Source organism: Olea europaea, chromosome 11 (assembly GCF_002742605.1).
Source record: "Olea europaea var. sylvestris chromosome 11, O_europaea_v1, whole genome shotgun sequence".
Taxonomy (NCBI): domain Eukaryota; kingdom Viridiplantae; phylum Streptophyta; class Magnoliopsida; order Lamiales; family Oleaceae; genus Olea; species Olea europaea.
This window is the reverse complement of record NC_036247.1, coordinates 31,172,919-31,189,492: the sequence shown is the minus strand read 5'-3', so window position 1 is coordinate 31,189,492 and position 16,574 is coordinate 31,172,919. Positions and strand designations below refer to the sequence as shown.

Below are 16,574 nucleotides of genomic sequence, written 5' to 3'. Positions count from 1 at the left end.
AAAGTTGTTGTACAAAAATGGAGTATCAAAGTGTGTTGACAAAATTTGGACCCTTGATTTCAAATGATTTAAAAATCTGTTTTTAAAATGATTGATATAGATTTGATTTTGTAACCCCCTTTTTTATTGTAGCATAGCTCAATAAATATAGAGAAGCAAACTTTTCCTGACTTATAAGCAAAGCCAAACACGTTGTAGTCCACCTTAAGCCCGTCCGCGGCTGTGATCCTGCGACACTTTGCAAGTGGCATTTCAGCAAATATATTGATACAGAGGGCCAACGAGCAAGTCCATGACAATGTATGGTGGCATCCACGCAAAGGGACGAATTCCAGGGGCTCCGAAGCTTCCGAGACATCAAAATCTCAGTGTTGCCGCATAGAGCCCCCAAACACACTGGCACGTATATCTCTTACACGCGCTACTGTGTGAAAGCTTTGGAATGCTTACGAAGTAAGCTCCGCGTCACTTCTCTGTTTTCTTTTTGCCCCATATTTACTTTTTTTTTTTGTATTATCGATCAAATTGGTTAATTATGTAGATTTGTATGTTTTCAGCTACAACAAGTTGCTTTCGAAAGATGCATGACTGGCGCTTTTGTGAAACATGGGTTTGCAATCACTCTAATCGCATAGTTACACGCTATGTAGAATTAAGCTTTATTCCCAATTTTCTGAATCGGTGGTTTCTATGAATGTCAAATGAATTAAGTTTTTAGGATAATTTCTGGCTGAATTAGTGGTAGTGTTTGTAAGTTTAGTGCATCAGTCTTGTGAACGACATTTTCGTTTAGGGTGTGTTAGATTGTGAGTGTGGAATTTACATGGAAAGAAAATAAAAATAAGGGTGCATTTGATTGCAAGCATGTAATTTGCATGTAAAGACTTATTTGAATAGAAATTGTCAATTCAATTTGTTTGATTGATTTAATTTTCAACCTAAAAAATATTATACTTATCCATTTTTTAATTGGTGGGTAGATGTGAGAGAGTGGATAGATGAGAGAGAGAAAGAGAGAGCATTTCTCGGAAAATAAAATCCTATTCTCTTTAAAAAAAAAAATTCCTTGATTTTGAGGAAAATATGATCATGTGACTAAAAGTAGGAAAATGTTTTTCACGGAAAAATGTCAATCAAACAACATGAAAGTAGGAATTTGGATAGAAAAAACATATTTTCCATGAAAAATATTGGTAATCAAACGCATCCTAAATTCTCGGAATTGCCTATAAGTTATTTATAAGGAAATTGTCAATAAAATGTGTTTGATTGGTTTATTTTCAATATAAATTTTTTTATACATATCTATTTTTTTATTGGTAGGTAGATGGGAGAGAGAGGATAGATGAGAAAGAAAGAGAGAAAAATACCTGAAAATAAAAATATACTCTCTTGAAGAAATATTTTCCTTGAAAAAGGTAGATGGGTGAGAGGGGATAGATGAGAGAGAAAGAGAGAGAGAGCGAATTACTTGGAAAAAAATACTCTCTTGAAGAAATACTTTCCTTGAAAAAGGTAAATGGGAGAGAGGGGATAGATGAGAGAGAAAGAGAGCGAATTACCTGAAAAATAAAAATATACTCTCTTGAAGAAATATTTTCCTTGAAAAAGGTAGATGAGAGAGAGGGGATAGATGAGAGAGAGAGAGAGAGAGGGGAAGAAATATTTTCCTTGTTTTCAAGGAAAATATAGTCACGTGACCAAAAGTAGGACAATATTTTCTATGAAAAAATATTAATCAAATCGTACAAAAGTAGAAATTTGGGCGAAAAATGACATTTTTCATGAAAAATATCGGCAATCAAACGAACTCTTAGGATCCGTTTGATTACAAGAATGGAAATTGGGTGGAAAGAAAACGAATTTTAGGGAATTGAATTGCCTAGAACTTTTTTACTAAGAATTGTCAATTAAATATGTCTGATTGTTATAATTTTCCACCTAAAAAATATTGAAATTTTGAATCTTTTGGTGTTCGTTTAACTTTGTTTTTCATGAAAGTTGACAATTAAAGGGATAAAATTTGTTACAATTGGGGATAGAATTTGTTTCAATTGCCAAAAAAAAAAAAAAAAAAAAAAAAAAAGCAAAAAAAAGAATCTTGGTGTGGTCAACTTACAGATTAATCCTTCATGGTCCAGTTCTCACTGGTATAAAGTATATAACATAGCAGATTTTATAGTTAAGTTATTGATCTTTTAAAACTTTTTCTTCTCACGGAAAAGTTCCGGACTACTTTTTGTCTAGCCTATTCTACTTTTATGCATTTTATCATGTTTAACTGGTCATTCTCTACACGTAATTGAACCTACAAAGTTTAGAACACTACAATCTTTTGTATTGCATCTTTTATTTCCTTTTCGTTGTGTAAAGAAATCTTTGGTTTGGCTCCATGATCTTACTTATTTCTAGCATGGTTAAAATGACATTGCTTGTAATCAATCTTAGTTTGCCTTGATTTGAAAACCATTAAGCTACGTTTGGCACATTGGATAAGGCAGTGAGGAATTTAATATAAAATTATAATGGATATTAATAAGTAGATGGTATTACGGTGGATATTGTCCATTAACTTTTCATTCAAAGAATGTCATTAACTATATCACCCTTATTCGGCCTAAACTCACCCTCAACCTCCATATTACGTTATACAGATGATAGTACAAATAACTATCTTTTGAATGAAAAATATAAAGAAAGCTATACAACTTAATACCATTTATTTATTAATACTAATATTTATTATAATTTTATACTAAATTTCCTATATAACCTTATCCGAGGTGCTAAATGTGGCCTTAGAGAGTCTAGAGTATTATTCCAAGATTAAACATCATGATGATTTTCATTTCTTATCTCACCAGCTAAAACCATACCATCTTTCTACTTATTACTACACCCCAGTTCCAATGCAATTGTGAATAATAGGGACACCCTAACAGAATAAAACACAAACTCCCTGCAGATTGGGACAGATTTTGAATATCATTGCTGAAGTTTCTAAAGATATTAGTTTTCTTTTTCTTATTTCTTTTGGGTACTATGTGAGTAAATTTTTGGTGCATGTTTATATTTGGTAAAACTGGTAATTATAAGAGAGTATTTAACCATTATACCATAGTTTTCTTTTTCTTATATCTTTTGGGTACTTTGTGAGTAAATACTTGGTGCAGGTTTATTTGGTAAAATTGCTAATTATAAGATAGTATTTAACCATTATACCACACTGTATGGTCCTGAATTTGTAGAATGTTGTTTGGTTAATAAGTGAGAAGTGTTACATTAAGTTCAGAACCCTTCTAAGATACCAAAGGGTCCTCTAGTTCCACAATTGATAGTTCTTTGGTTACTTTTGACGCTCCTGAGACCCATAATTAACCCCATGATCTAATTTAGCCAATTGCGTAATCTTGTTTACCCCTAAATTGAACAAAAAGGGCCATGAGTTCCAGCTATCTCAAAGCTGTTTTCCAACAGTACATTTCCAGCATTGGCTTGTATTGAGTAATTAGCATTTCAACGTATATAATGTAAGTTTACTGTTTTTTAATATTTCACAATTAATTTTTTACCCCTCAAAATAACGCTAAGATTGGATAATTGATGGTGTTGGGAAGAGAGCGGAAATTCAGTTGATGCAGAACTAGTTGGACGAACTTTATTTTTCCATGGATTCCAGATATTGTTCTTGTTAATGGAAGGATACTTTTTGATGTCTGAAGAAACCATTGATGATTTGGAACTATGGAAAATAGTCTGTTATAAAAAAATTGTTTCTTTTTCTGTTCTTACCATTTATTGTCCCATCTCAGGATTTTTTTTTTTTTTTTGGCACATTAGTTCACATGGCTTGGACAGAAAATGATGTTGGCAATGAAAAAGGAAATGACTCAACTGATGACCATGTCATCTCGACAGAAGGGAAACCTTCTTCTGGCAGCAGAAGCTCTCTAGGCATTAGTCTACCTAAGAAGAGGTTTGAAGGGAAAGATGCTTTATCCTATGCCAACATTCTCCGCTCCAGGAATAAATTCATGGATGCGCTTGCTGTCTATGAGAGTGTGTTGGAGGAGAATAGTGAAAATGTTGATGCCTACATTGGGAAAGGGATTTGTCTACAGATGCAGCACTTGAAGAGGCTTGCATGTGATAGTTTTTCAGAAGCTATTCGACTGGAACCACAAAACGCAGGTGCGCTTACGCACTGTGGTATCTTGTATAAAGATGAGGGTCAACTAGTGGAGGCTGCTGAGGTAAGGATGTGGTGTTGACGTAACTGCTCCAACTTAAAATAAGATGGTGCATCTCTGATGTAATTGGTTTCGCAATATTATTTTTATATCATATCCTGAACTTGTTTAGTCAATATTTATAAGTTCTTTTAGCGCTAGAATGAATTTTTTTTTTTCTGAAGTATTCAAAACAAATTTTTGACCAAGCGGTACAGCCTTAGTGCTTGTGTAGTAAGAAAGGGTGATTTGATATAGACTTAGAGCTTGTGTAATAAGAAAGGGTAAGTAATGTTCTATTTACAAATTTGTAATGTCTAAGTTGGAAGTGTAGATTGATACTTGATGCAATTTTCCTGTTCTATTGTGTTTCTTCACTTCTTCTCTGTCTTGAAGTTATTATCTTTTTGTGGGCAACCAAACCTATAAAAATCATACACTTATCTTGGTCCTTACATCTCTTTGGACCTTTAGGACGATATACCTGTTTTGATCAGCCCTAAGCACTCTCCTTCTCCTGGGTGATGCGAGCTTTATTGTAGTAAATTTCGAGAGTGTGTTTCTCACACTCTTCATGCATCTATGGTAAACAAAACATAACATTCTTCTGATATATCTTTTAGGAATACAAAAATTATGAGTATTCCTCCAATATTAAAATATATCTTATGCTTGGGATTGGTACCAATAAATGATGACTTATATTTGGTAGAACTGTCTCTCTACATTTGTAATTTGCTATTCCCTTTGGGGTTTATTTCGGGAACTCCTGAATGCTGTAGTAATAGGTATTCATCCGTAACAAGCCTTGTGCCACTGATTTAGCATTTAGAGCTTACTTGGCACTTTGAAATTTGAATTGTTGATAGGGGTATCCAGTTGTCCATTTTGCTGTATGACTTTCCGTTAGTCATTATTCATGTTTATTGAATTTCTATTAATGCAGATGTATCAGAAAGCTCTAAAGGCTGATCCTTCTTATAAACTAGCAGCTGAATGTTTGGCAATCGTATTAACAGATCTTGGAACCAGCTTAAAGCTTGCTGGTAGCACTCAGGATGGTATTCAGAAGTACTATGAAGCTGTCAAAATCGACCCACACTATGCTGTAGTTTCACGTTTCTCTGCTTCCTTTTTTGGGATTCCAGTCACTTTGATTTTGCTATTCAGGCATTGAAATTTGATATGATGGTTGCTATTGCAGCCTGCTTATTACAACCTTGGCGTTGTCTATTCTGAAATGATGCAATATGACACTGCCCTAAACTGCTATGAGAAAGCTGCAATAGAGAGACCCATGTATGCTGAAGCATATTGCAACATGGGCGTTATCTATAAAAATCGTGGGGATTTGGAATCTGCAATTGCCTGTTATGAGAGGTTCCCAGCTTATAATTCCTCATCTTCATTATTTTTTTTTCCCTGAATATAATCGTAGGAAGAGTTTCCTCATTTTGACTATTTTCTTATTTGTATATACAGGTGTCTTGCTGTCTCTTCAAACTTCGAGATTGCAAAAAATAACATGGCAATTGCTTTGACTGATTTAGGGACAAAGGTTTTGTACATGGATATTTCCAGCTCATTTACATTTTAGTAAACCAAAGTAGATACTTTATTATTACTAGAATCGGATGTGTTCATTTAGTATATCTTCACACCCTCTTTTATCCCACAGCAATTGCCTTTTATTTTCATTTTTCTGAAAATATAGAAGCCCTTAACTTTTGCAATTGTAAATGCACGCCTTATGTTGCTGTAACTGTGTTGGATTTTATGCGCAATATTAAAGAGATGAAAAACGAAAATCAACACAAGAATTTTACGTGGTTCGGCGATGTGCCTACGTCCACGAGAGCAAAGCGGAGATTTTTTTATTCCTTTGTGAAAAATAGGGTTACAACATATTATTTATACTAATCCTAATCTGGGTCCATATAAAACGTTAAGGCCCGTACAGAAAATACCCCTGTATCGTACTGCGGGGGCGTTGCCCCCGCACCCCCAACCCATTTAGCGTCCCTAACAACCAGACAATGAATTAAACCCGCGCAAGGCCGATACCGTCGCTCCTCTCCTCTCACTCCACTCCGCTCCACGCCGGCATCGGCCCATTTGATCCAGGGCCTGTGTTCCACTCTATATGAGCCACATGTACAACAATCTCCACCTTGGCGAATATTCACCCCTTAGGAGAAAAAAAAAACATAACCTGGAAAAAATCACACTATCTAGGACCAATGGGTTGGGACACATCTTCTCTAGCAGCTAGAGATGTTAATCAAGTTCAAGCAATGCTTGAATTTATCCATTGTGATTGGCTTTGTCATCATGTCTGCTGCATTTTCTGAGGTATACACCTTCTCTAACAACAGCTCTCCTGAAGTAACCAACTCTCTTATCTTATGAAATCTCACGTCAATGTGTTTGGTTCTTGCATGATAAATCTGATTCTTTGCTAGGAAGATGGCACTCTGACTATCACAATACAGCTTTATTCCATCTTGCTTGATTCCAAGCTCCCTGACAAGCCCTTTCAACCACAATAATTCCTTGGCTGCCTCAGTTGCCGCCATGTATTCTGCTTCAGTTGTAGATAATGCCACAAGTGATTGCACCATTGACCTCCAACATATGGGCCCACCTGCGAGTGTGAAAACATAGCCTGTATGGGACCTTCTGTCATCCAAATCCCCTGCATAATCTGCATCTACATATCCTTGAACTAAAATATCACCATGTTGTCTCTCAAACATGATCCCGCACTCCATTGTACCTTTCAAGTACCTAAAAATCCACTTTACAGCTCTCCAATGCTCTCTACCAGGATTAGCCATATACTTACTAACCACACTGACTGCATGTGCTAAATCTGGTCTGGTACACACCATTGCATACATCAAACATCCAACTGCGCTGGCATAAGGTACCTTTGACATCTCTGCAACATCTTCTTCACTCTTTGGGCACTGATTATTAGACAATCTGAAGTGATTTGCAAGTGGTGTGACAACTGATATTGCATCTGACATGCTAAACCTCTCTAACACTTTCTTCAAATAGTTTTTCTGAGACACCCATAATTTTCTGGCTTTCCATCTCTGTTGATCTCCATGCCAAAAATTTTCTTAGCCGGTCCCAAGTCTTTCATATCAAACTTACTGCTTAACAAAGATTTCAATCTGTCTACCTCATTTATGTTCTTAACAGTAATTAGTGTGTCATCCACATACAACATTAAGAAAATATATGAATCATCCTCAAGAATTCTGTAGTAAACACAACAATCATACTCACAGTGATTGTAGCCAATCTGAATCATATGAGACTCGAACTTCTTGCACAATTGCCGAGGAGACTGCTTAAACCCAAATAAAGATTTCTTCAATTTACACACAAGATTGTCTGTTCCAAGTTCCAAGAACCCCTCTGGTTGCTCCATGAAAATTTGCTCATCCAAATCATCATGAAGGAAAGTAGTCTTCACATTCAGCTGTTCTAATTCCAAATCAAAACTAGCCACCATTGCCAAGACAATCTTGATGGAAGTTTGACGACCGAAGATAAAATTTCATCATAGTGCTTGTTTGTTTTGGATTAAAAGCAAATTAAAATCAATTTTTTGACCGTTATTTTACTATTTTCGTCGTCATTTTTGAATTCTTCTCTCACCGGTAGGACCCACTTTATCCCTAACGATCAAAAAATCAATTATTAAAATCCTTACCGAGCAAGCTCATATTCTACTCCCTTCCTCTGTGAGTATCTCTTTGCTACTAACCGAGCCTTGTATCTTTCTCCTTCCTTTTCTGATATTGCTTCTTTCTTTCTATACACCCACTTACACCCTATCTGTTTCTTCCCCTTTGGAAGCTCCACCAAATCCCAAGTATCATTTTTATGCAGTGACTCAATTTCCTCCGTCATAGCCTCTATCCATTTACCTTTCTCCTGACTACCAATGGTATCCTGAAAAGTTATAGGATCGCTATTGCTGGTAATGAGTGCATAAGAAACCGAATCCTCGAATTCATACTTTGCTGGTGGTTTGGTAGTGCGATGGAAGCTCCACCAAATCCCAAGTATCATTTTTATGCAGTGACTCAATTTCCTCCGTCATAGCCTCTATCCATTTACCTTTCTCCAGACTACCAATGGTATCCTGAAAAGTTATAGGATCGCTATTGCTGGTAATGAGTGCATAAGAAACCGAATCCTCGAATTCATACTTTGCTGGTGGTTTGGTAGTGCGATGTGGTCTATCTAAGGCAACACTATGATACTGCTCCACCTCTGACCCAGAACTATCTGCTCCATGAGCATTAATTTCTCTGTTTATATTGTCTAGCTCTACTTGCACCACTTGGCTCTTACCTCTGCCATCGTCTAAATTTAGCTTCTCTTTATCTGTAGAAGCTTTAAGCATGAATGCTTCATCAAATACTGCATCCCTACTTATCACCATCTTCCTTGCCTCTGGATCTCAAAACTTGTATCCCTTTACACTTTTAACATAGCCCAGAAAAATGCATTTTCTTGATTTCGGATCAAGTTTGGATCGCTGATCACTAGATACATGCACATATGCCGGACAACCAAAGACTCTCAATTCATTACCTGTCCAAACTTCCTCTGCAACTTTCCCATCTAGTGCTGCTCGTGGTGATCTATCATGCTTCATCAAATACTGCATCCCTACTTATCACCATCTTCCTTGCCTCTGGATCTCAAAACTTGTATCCCTTTACACTTTTAATATAGCCCAGAAAAATGCATTTTCTTGATTTCGGATCAAGTTTGGATCGCTGATCACTAGATACATGCACATATGCCGGACAACCAAAGACTCTCAATTCAGAATAATCAACTTCATTACCTGTCCAAACTTCCTCTGCAACTTTCCCATCTAGTGCTGCTCGTGGTGATCTATTTATGACATAACATGCCATGTTCACTGCCTCTGCCCAAAAACTCTTCGAGAGCCCTGCATTCAGCCTCAAACATCTTGCCCGTTCTGCAATTGTTCTGTTCATCCTTTCCGCAACACTATTCTGTTGCAGTGTCTTGCGAACTGTATAGTGCCGCTGAATACCATGCTCCTCACAAAATCTCAGAAATTGTGAATCTGTATACTCTGTGCCGTTATCTGTTCTCAGATACTTAATTTTTCTGCCCATTTGGTTCTCTACTTTTGCTTTCCATAGTTTGAACTTGGCAAAGGCTTCAGACTTGTGCTTCATGAAATATACCTAAACTTTTCTAGAGAAGTCATCAATGAAAGTAATAAAGTATTGAGATCCACCTTTGGACAACTCCCTCACTGATCCCCAAACATCTGAGTGCACATAATCAAGAATTCCCTCTGTCTTGTGCTTTCCCATCTTGAACTGTACTCTGGACTGTTTTCCAAGTACACAGAACTTGCAGAAATTCAACTTGCATGATTTTATCCCCTTCAACAAATTTCTCTTGTGAAGCTCAACCATGCCACGTTCTCCTATATGCCCCAGTCGCATATGCCATAGAAGAGTGTCATCTGACTCTGATTCTGCTGTAGCAACTCCACCTACAACTGTATCTCCGAGTAGTTTGTAGATATTCCCTATTAATTTCTAACCCTTCATCACAATCATAGCCCCTTTTTTCACTGTTAGAGCCCCACACTCTGACTTATAAGAGTAATCGTTTGTGTTTAAAGTGCCTAAAGAAATTAGATTCTTTTTCAAATCAGGTACATGCCTAACATTTTCCAAGGTCCTTATCACACCATCGAACATTTTAAATTTTATGGACCCCATTCCAATGATCTTACATGATGCATCATTACCCATCAGAACAGATCCAAAATTTCCAGAACGATATGAACGAAACCAATCCCGGTGAGGACACATGTGATATGAACAGGCTGAATCAAGTACCCAACAGTCATTTAATTTTACAGAATTACCTGCAGAGACTGATAACATATCTCCATTTCCAGAATCCGAGTCTCCTTCTGCAACACTAGCTGAGTTTGAGGACCCATCACCTTTCCTTTCATCATTCTGCTTCTTATTAGGACAGTCTCTCTTAAAGTGGCCCATCTGATGACATTTGTAGCACTTCACATTTTTCTTATTTTGATTTCTAGATTTTGATCTTGTGTTCCCTCTAAAAGGAACACCCCTGTCCTTCCTTCTCCCACGATCCTGGTAGCCCTTTACGATCAACCCTTCACCTTGTGAAGTTTCACCAGTACGCAGTTTTCGCTGGTTGTAGGCTAACAGGGCTGATGTGACTTCCTCCAATTCGAGAGTCTCTTTACCCCACGTCAACGTGGTCACCAGATGGTCGTACGAAGGAGGCAGTGAGCACAACAAAATCATTGCCTTGTCTTCATCATCAAACTTGATTTCAAGCCTCAATAGATCGCTGATGATCTAATTGAACGCATTGGTATGTTGAATCAGATCCGTACCCTCCAACATCTTTAGCCCTACAGCCGCTGCTTTAGATGCAGTTTGTTCGTGAGAGACTTTGACATATAACGACTCTCCAATTTCTCCCAAACCTCCGCCGGAGACTCAACGTCCATGACATGATACATGATTTCGTCCGCCAAACGAAGTCGAATTGTACCAACTGCTCGCGCTTCGAGCTCTTCCCAATCGGCATCTGACGTACCCTCTGGTTTCTTCCCAGATAGTGCCTTCATCATCCCTTGCTGCGCCAACAAATCCTTCACCCTTCGCTGCCATAATCCGAAGTTCCCAGACCCGTCAAATTTCATCACATCAAATTTTGCAATCGAAGAACTCGCCATCTGAACCTGGCTCTGATACCAGTTGTTGGATTTTATGCGCAATATTAAAGAGATGAAAAACGGAAATCAACACAAGAATTTTACGTGGTTCGGCTATGTGCCTACGTTCACGAGAGCGAAGCGGAGATTTCTTTATTCAGTTGTGAAAAATAGGGTTACAACATATTATTTATACTAACCCTAATCTGGGCCCATATAAAACTTTAAGGCCCGTACAAAAAATACCCCTGTACCGTACCGCGGGGGGGTTGCCCCCGCACCCCCAACCCATTTAGCGTCCCTAACAACCAGACAATGAATTAAACTCGCGCAAGGCCGATGCCGTCGCTTCGCTCCTTTCACTCCGCGCCGGCATCGGCCCATTTAATCTAGGGTCTGTGTTCCACTCTATATGAGCTATATGTACAACAAACTGTTTTTTTGAATCTGTGCGCTTGTCTTCGTCAACAAGTGAAGTTTGTAATGAACAACTTTTGGGTTTCTCAGGGCAATTAATTCAGTTCCTCATTTTATAAGAATTGGGAACCTGAAGGACATTTTCAAAATCATATGTGAATCAGTATTTTCCTGCATTCTCGTACATTACTGACCCAGTTTATATCATTAATCACGATCTTCTATTAGAAGGGTTTATGAAAAATAACCACACTCTTGGATCACTGTTATTGACATGGGATGATTCTGTGCAGGTCAAATTGGAGGGTGACATCAACCAAGGTGTGGCATATTACAAGAAAGCCCTGTATTATAATTGGCACTATGCTGATGCCATGTACAATCTAGGGGTTGCTTATGGAGAAATGCTGGAGTTTGAAATGGTAATTGGGGATAAAAATCATGTCATCGTGCAAACTGCCAACTGTAATAGGAAATCTTGTAATAAGATGCTTCCAGGACTAGGAGGATATTCTTTATCTGCTTATGTTTTCTTCTTCATGTATATTACGCTGCTGTACCTTGCTATCCTCTTGTAAATAACATCCTACTTTTGCAGGCAGTTGTATTCTACCAACTTGCTTTCCACTTCAATCCCCACTGTGCAGAGGCATGTAACAATTTAGGAGTGATATATAAGGATCGGGACAACCTTGACAGAGCAGTAGAATGTTACCAGGCAAGTTTGATGCCTCTGGGTCTTTATAAACAAAACAAAACACATGTTTCAGTTTTTTTACTTTATTTGATTTACGTCGTTGCAGATGGCTTTATCAATCAAACCTAACTTCTCTCAGTCACTAAATAATCTTGGAGTAGTCTACACTGTCCAGGTTCTGTTTCAATAGTATTTCATATTAACTTTCCTGAAAGACCATATGCCCGGCTGGTAAAATTCATAGCATTGTGACTGTGCACAGGGCAAAATGGATGCTGCTGCCAGCATGATAGAGAAGGCTATTGCTGCAAATCCTACATATGCAGAAGCATATAATAATTTAGGTCTCTCTCCATCCTTTCATCTCCTTGTGTCTTGACAGTTACCTATCTGCATGAAGAGAAAGGCTTTGTGTTCTGGTCCACCATTTTCTTTTGCCTAAGTGGCAATACTGAACTTTATCGCCTTTAAGGGAGTGCATGATGTCAATGAAATTTAGTGCTTCTAAAGTTAGCATCCATGCAAAATAAACAAATCCTTTCATTAGTTTAGGCTACCGCATTGATGAAAAGACACCAATAATCAAAATCACTTTTTAGATTTTTTGCTTCCTGAAGTGTTAGATCATCTATTGCATCCCCTCCTCGAAATTTCTGTTGGAAATTCCTTTTTGTTTGGTGACTATATTGTTTCAGTAATATTGTGGTTTTTTTTTTTTTTTTAATTATTTCTAGGGGTTCTTTATAGAGATGCAGGGAACATAGGTTTGGCAATTGATGCATATGAACAGTGCCTTAAAATAGATCCCGATTCTCGCAATGCTGGCCAGGTATTGCTTGTTCAATTTGTGAATGTCGAGTTTAGATCATCTTTTTAGCCTTAGGCATTTCTTTTTCGTGGATCTCTCTGCTCTCTCAACCCTTACCTTCCATTTAAAATTAAGCCCTATTTGGTTTGGCTAAAAATCAGATTTTTATTTGATTTTGATAAAAGTTGTGGGTCTCATAAAATGTATGGTTAATAAGTTTGGAGTTTCGAAAAAAATTGGGACTGGAAAGGGGCTAAATGTCCAGTTCACAGCATTTCTGGAAGTGCTATTGCAGCTATATTGAGTTGTATTCGAATGATATGTTTTGCTAACATGGTATTGAACATATTTTGAGTTTTGAAAAAATGGAACACATTATTTAATGTCTGACTATCAGTTTCTACAAGCCCCTTTCCCTTAACATATCTAGAAAGAACAGCCAAGAGACAAACTAAAACATAGCACAATTGCTTTAGTTGAAATTGAAGGTCTTTTCAGTGGTTTCAAAAGTATTTTGTATGAGTTCTTAAGCAAAATGAAAGTTTATGACCATGTTTAGAGAATTATAGTTTCTATGTCTCTGTTAGGTTTGTGGGGTCTTTTCAAATGGCATGCAATTTCAGTTCTCTGGATAGGTTGTGCAGGGGTATTTGGACGTCGTCTTTGTTATTTTTCTATTTTGTTTTTATAGTTGCGGGCTTTATTCTTACAGTATTTTGGGATCTGAATTACATTCTTTTTAATGATTTTCTTCAATAGTACATTCTGAAAGTTTTGCTCGTTTGACCATATTTGCAGAATCGGTTGCTTGCAATGAACTACATAAATGAGGGAAATGATGACAAATTATATGAGGCACACAGGTCTATTATTCTAGGCTGCTTGTATAATTTATATTTTTTAATTAGATGCACATGGAAGCGAAATAATTTCTCTTTTTGAGTGCCCAAAATCTAGTTTTTCATCCTGCATGTGCATGTGTTTACATATATACAGAGAGATGCCATTTGTATTCTGCTATTTTATTTTCCTTCTTTGCTCACCCTTTTTCTTGCCACCTTAGAGGTTCGCATACTACACTAGAAATGGGAAAGACGGGAATGCATATCCAGTATAAAAATGAAAGACCTGCTACCTTGAAGAACGCCAAGTATTATTTCATCATGTAAATCAATGGGAAGACAGGTTCACAGATATGCTACAGCATTTTGTCTGCACTTACTACAAGAAGAGAGCATGATATCTTACATATAAATGAATTGACTAGATAAATCTTGCGCCATGAGTAAGCTGTTGATCAGCTTATATAGACAACAACTAGTAGTTTATTTATAGCACCCAACCCCACCCCACAAAAGAAGAAAACATCATTCTCCCTTGGAATTTGTTTCTTGTGTATAATCTTTATATTTATATTTTTAGAAGTTATTTATATTCTTATATTGTAACGTGTGTTTAAATCACCTTATGGTTATGCTTGTCTTTGAAATTGTATTAGGACAAAAATAACACAAAATGGTACTGACATGCATGATATGCTTTTCTTAATCTGTTCTAGGTTCTGAGAGCGATGGAAATACTCGTCAGATTAAAATTATTGAACATCTATGTAGTTAATAAATTCTCTGTTCTAGGTTCTGAGAGTGATGGAAATACTTGTCAGACTAAAATTATTGAACATCTATGTAGTTAGAACTTCTTTTCAGTCAAAGTACTTCTTTTCAGTCAAAGGAAGTTTATGATCGGTGTTGCTTGAATGAACCCAATTGAAATGAATTTTGCTTCCCTACTCATTTTGCACTCTGCGCGCTGTGTCAAAACTTTTTGTTGTTGCTGAAATGTCAAAATTTGATGTTACATATAGGGATTGTTTGAGCCCCATTTTTCGAGAAAAATGTATTTTGAAATAGTGTTATGATAGAGAATGTGTGGTTAAAAAATAAGGAAAATTTTTTAGGTTTGCATGTGATATTATTTTATTGAAAAATGTGTGGTTGAAATGGTGTCAAATCACTGTTGAAGAATGTATTTTGATGGAAAAATGGGGCTCAAATAGGGGCATAATCTATTGGTGTTTATTCCTTATTCGAATATGCCTTCTTCACTAATTAGTCTAGAGTATAAGTGGCTTTTGCTGGGAAAAGGAAGATATACAATGTCAAAACTTGGGAAATTATAAAATTCTAGAGAGTGATGTGAGGGTGGTAGAGGCTTTTCTTTGGGAAGTCTGGTGATTCTAAAATATTAGCTGGTTGGCATAATTATGTGTCATCAACATGCCTGCTGAAATGCTTCCAGACATGATGCAGGGGTATCTGGATATGCATTTAATAGAATGGGAAAAAAGTGAATGGGTTTGAAAGGACCGTAAATCTTGCAACTTGACTCTTCCCTGGAGAGTTTTTTGGAATAATGATCGTTAGTGTTATGGATTAAACAAATAGTTCGTATTACCAAGATCAATTAATAACATGAAACAAAAGCAAGAATAACACGTGATATAGCGTGCTTTGCCCTTAACGTGCCATTGCACCAGGCATTGATGTCGAATTGTTCTATATCGAAGAAGAGTACAATGTGCTTTGGGCTCACTCTCTTTCTTTTCTCTTGACTATGACACACTGTATGGAGGCTTATCTTAATACCTTTTATATAGGAGGAAAATATTATGACAACCTAGCATGTGCAAATTTCCAAAGTATCCATATAATTTCTCCTTAACCTCCACGCCAGGGGCTACCACCTGCCAGACCCCCGTTGAACTTGCCACGAAGGTCGAACCAACTTTTAGGCTCTAAACATCCAACAGTTAATTGTTACTTACCCATATATTGACAACTAATATGGTCAACCTCTTGATTTCATTGTCGTGTTTGTTGATTCTTTTACAAGTGACTACTCCACTGAAATTTTGGTTTTTTTGGCATGATGATTATGTAAGAATGTCTCTTGCACATCTTGATGATAAATGTGATCAACTTTTTGGTTTCAGTGGCGTGTTTGTTGATTCGATATTTTATTTTTGAAATCCTGCCTACACACGCGCACATGGAACCTTGTCTTTTGAAATCAACAGTAAATATTTTCCTATTTTGTGGATACTTGAATGATGTGCATTTTAAATTTTTGAGGTTACCTGATTCAAAAATACAATTGCAGGGACTGGGGTAGGCACTTTATGAGGTCATTTCCACTGTATAAATCATGGGACAACACTAAAGATCCAGAGAGGCCTATTGTTATTGGATATGTGTCGCCTGACTATTTTACTCATTCTGTATCGTATTTCATTGAAGCCCCACTCTTCTACCACGACTATGCAAATTACAAGGTGGTTGTTTATTCTGCAGTTTTGAAGGTATAATTAACTAGCAGCCCCCTCTCTAATCCGAAATGTGTTGTGCACATTTTTCGCATATTCAAAGTCAAAAATTAATTTAAACCACATATTTTATGGGAGCCACGGCTTTTCAACCAAACATTCCATTAACTTTTATGAGAACCTACTAAATTTCTAATTTTTATCTAAACCAATCAGGACTTGTTTCAAAAAGCTACATGAAGCTTATGCCTCGAATCTTTCCTCTTGTGAGGCTATCATAAAATGCCCTGAATTGTACCTCTTATGTGCCATTTTTGAGG

General features: G+C 37.0%; 1 protein-coding gene across 2 annotated transcripts in view; it reads left to right on the top strand.

Moving 5' to 3' along the window:
* Window positions 1–217: 217 nt before the first annotated feature.
* Window positions 218–16,574, top strand: part of LOC111404042 (probable UDP-N-acetylglucosamine--peptide N-acetylglucosaminyltransferase SPINDLY) — a 21,081-nt gene continuing 4,724 nt past the window's right edge. The window contains exons 1-13 of one of the 2 annotated variants that reach the window (XM_023032758.1): window positions 326–453; window positions 558–610; window positions 3,841–4,253; window positions 5,176–5,337; window positions 5,434–5,609; window positions 5,712–5,787; window positions 11,721–11,849; window positions 12,026–12,145; window positions 12,231–12,299; window positions 12,387–12,468; window positions 12,859–12,953; window positions 13,731–13,795; window positions 16,092–16,290. In XM_023032758.1, the coding sequence (XP_022888526.1) occupies window positions 607–610; window positions 3,841–4,253; window positions 5,176–5,337; window positions 5,434–5,609; window positions 5,712–5,787; window positions 11,721–11,849; window positions 12,026–12,145; window positions 12,231–12,299; window positions 12,387–12,468; window positions 12,859–12,953; window positions 13,731–13,795; window positions 16,092–16,290 (1,590 nt within the window). In that variant the 5' untranslated portion in view covers window positions 326–453; window positions 558–606. Of the gene's footprint in view, window positions 454–557; window positions 611–3,840; window positions 4,254–5,175; window positions 5,338–5,433; window positions 5,610–5,711; window positions 5,788–11,720; window positions 11,850–12,025; window positions 12,146–12,230; window positions 12,300–12,386; window positions 12,469–12,858; window positions 12,954–13,730; window positions 13,796–16,091; window positions 16,291–16,574 lie in introns of both variants that reach the window. The other variant, XM_023032757.1, reaches the window with a different exon arrangement.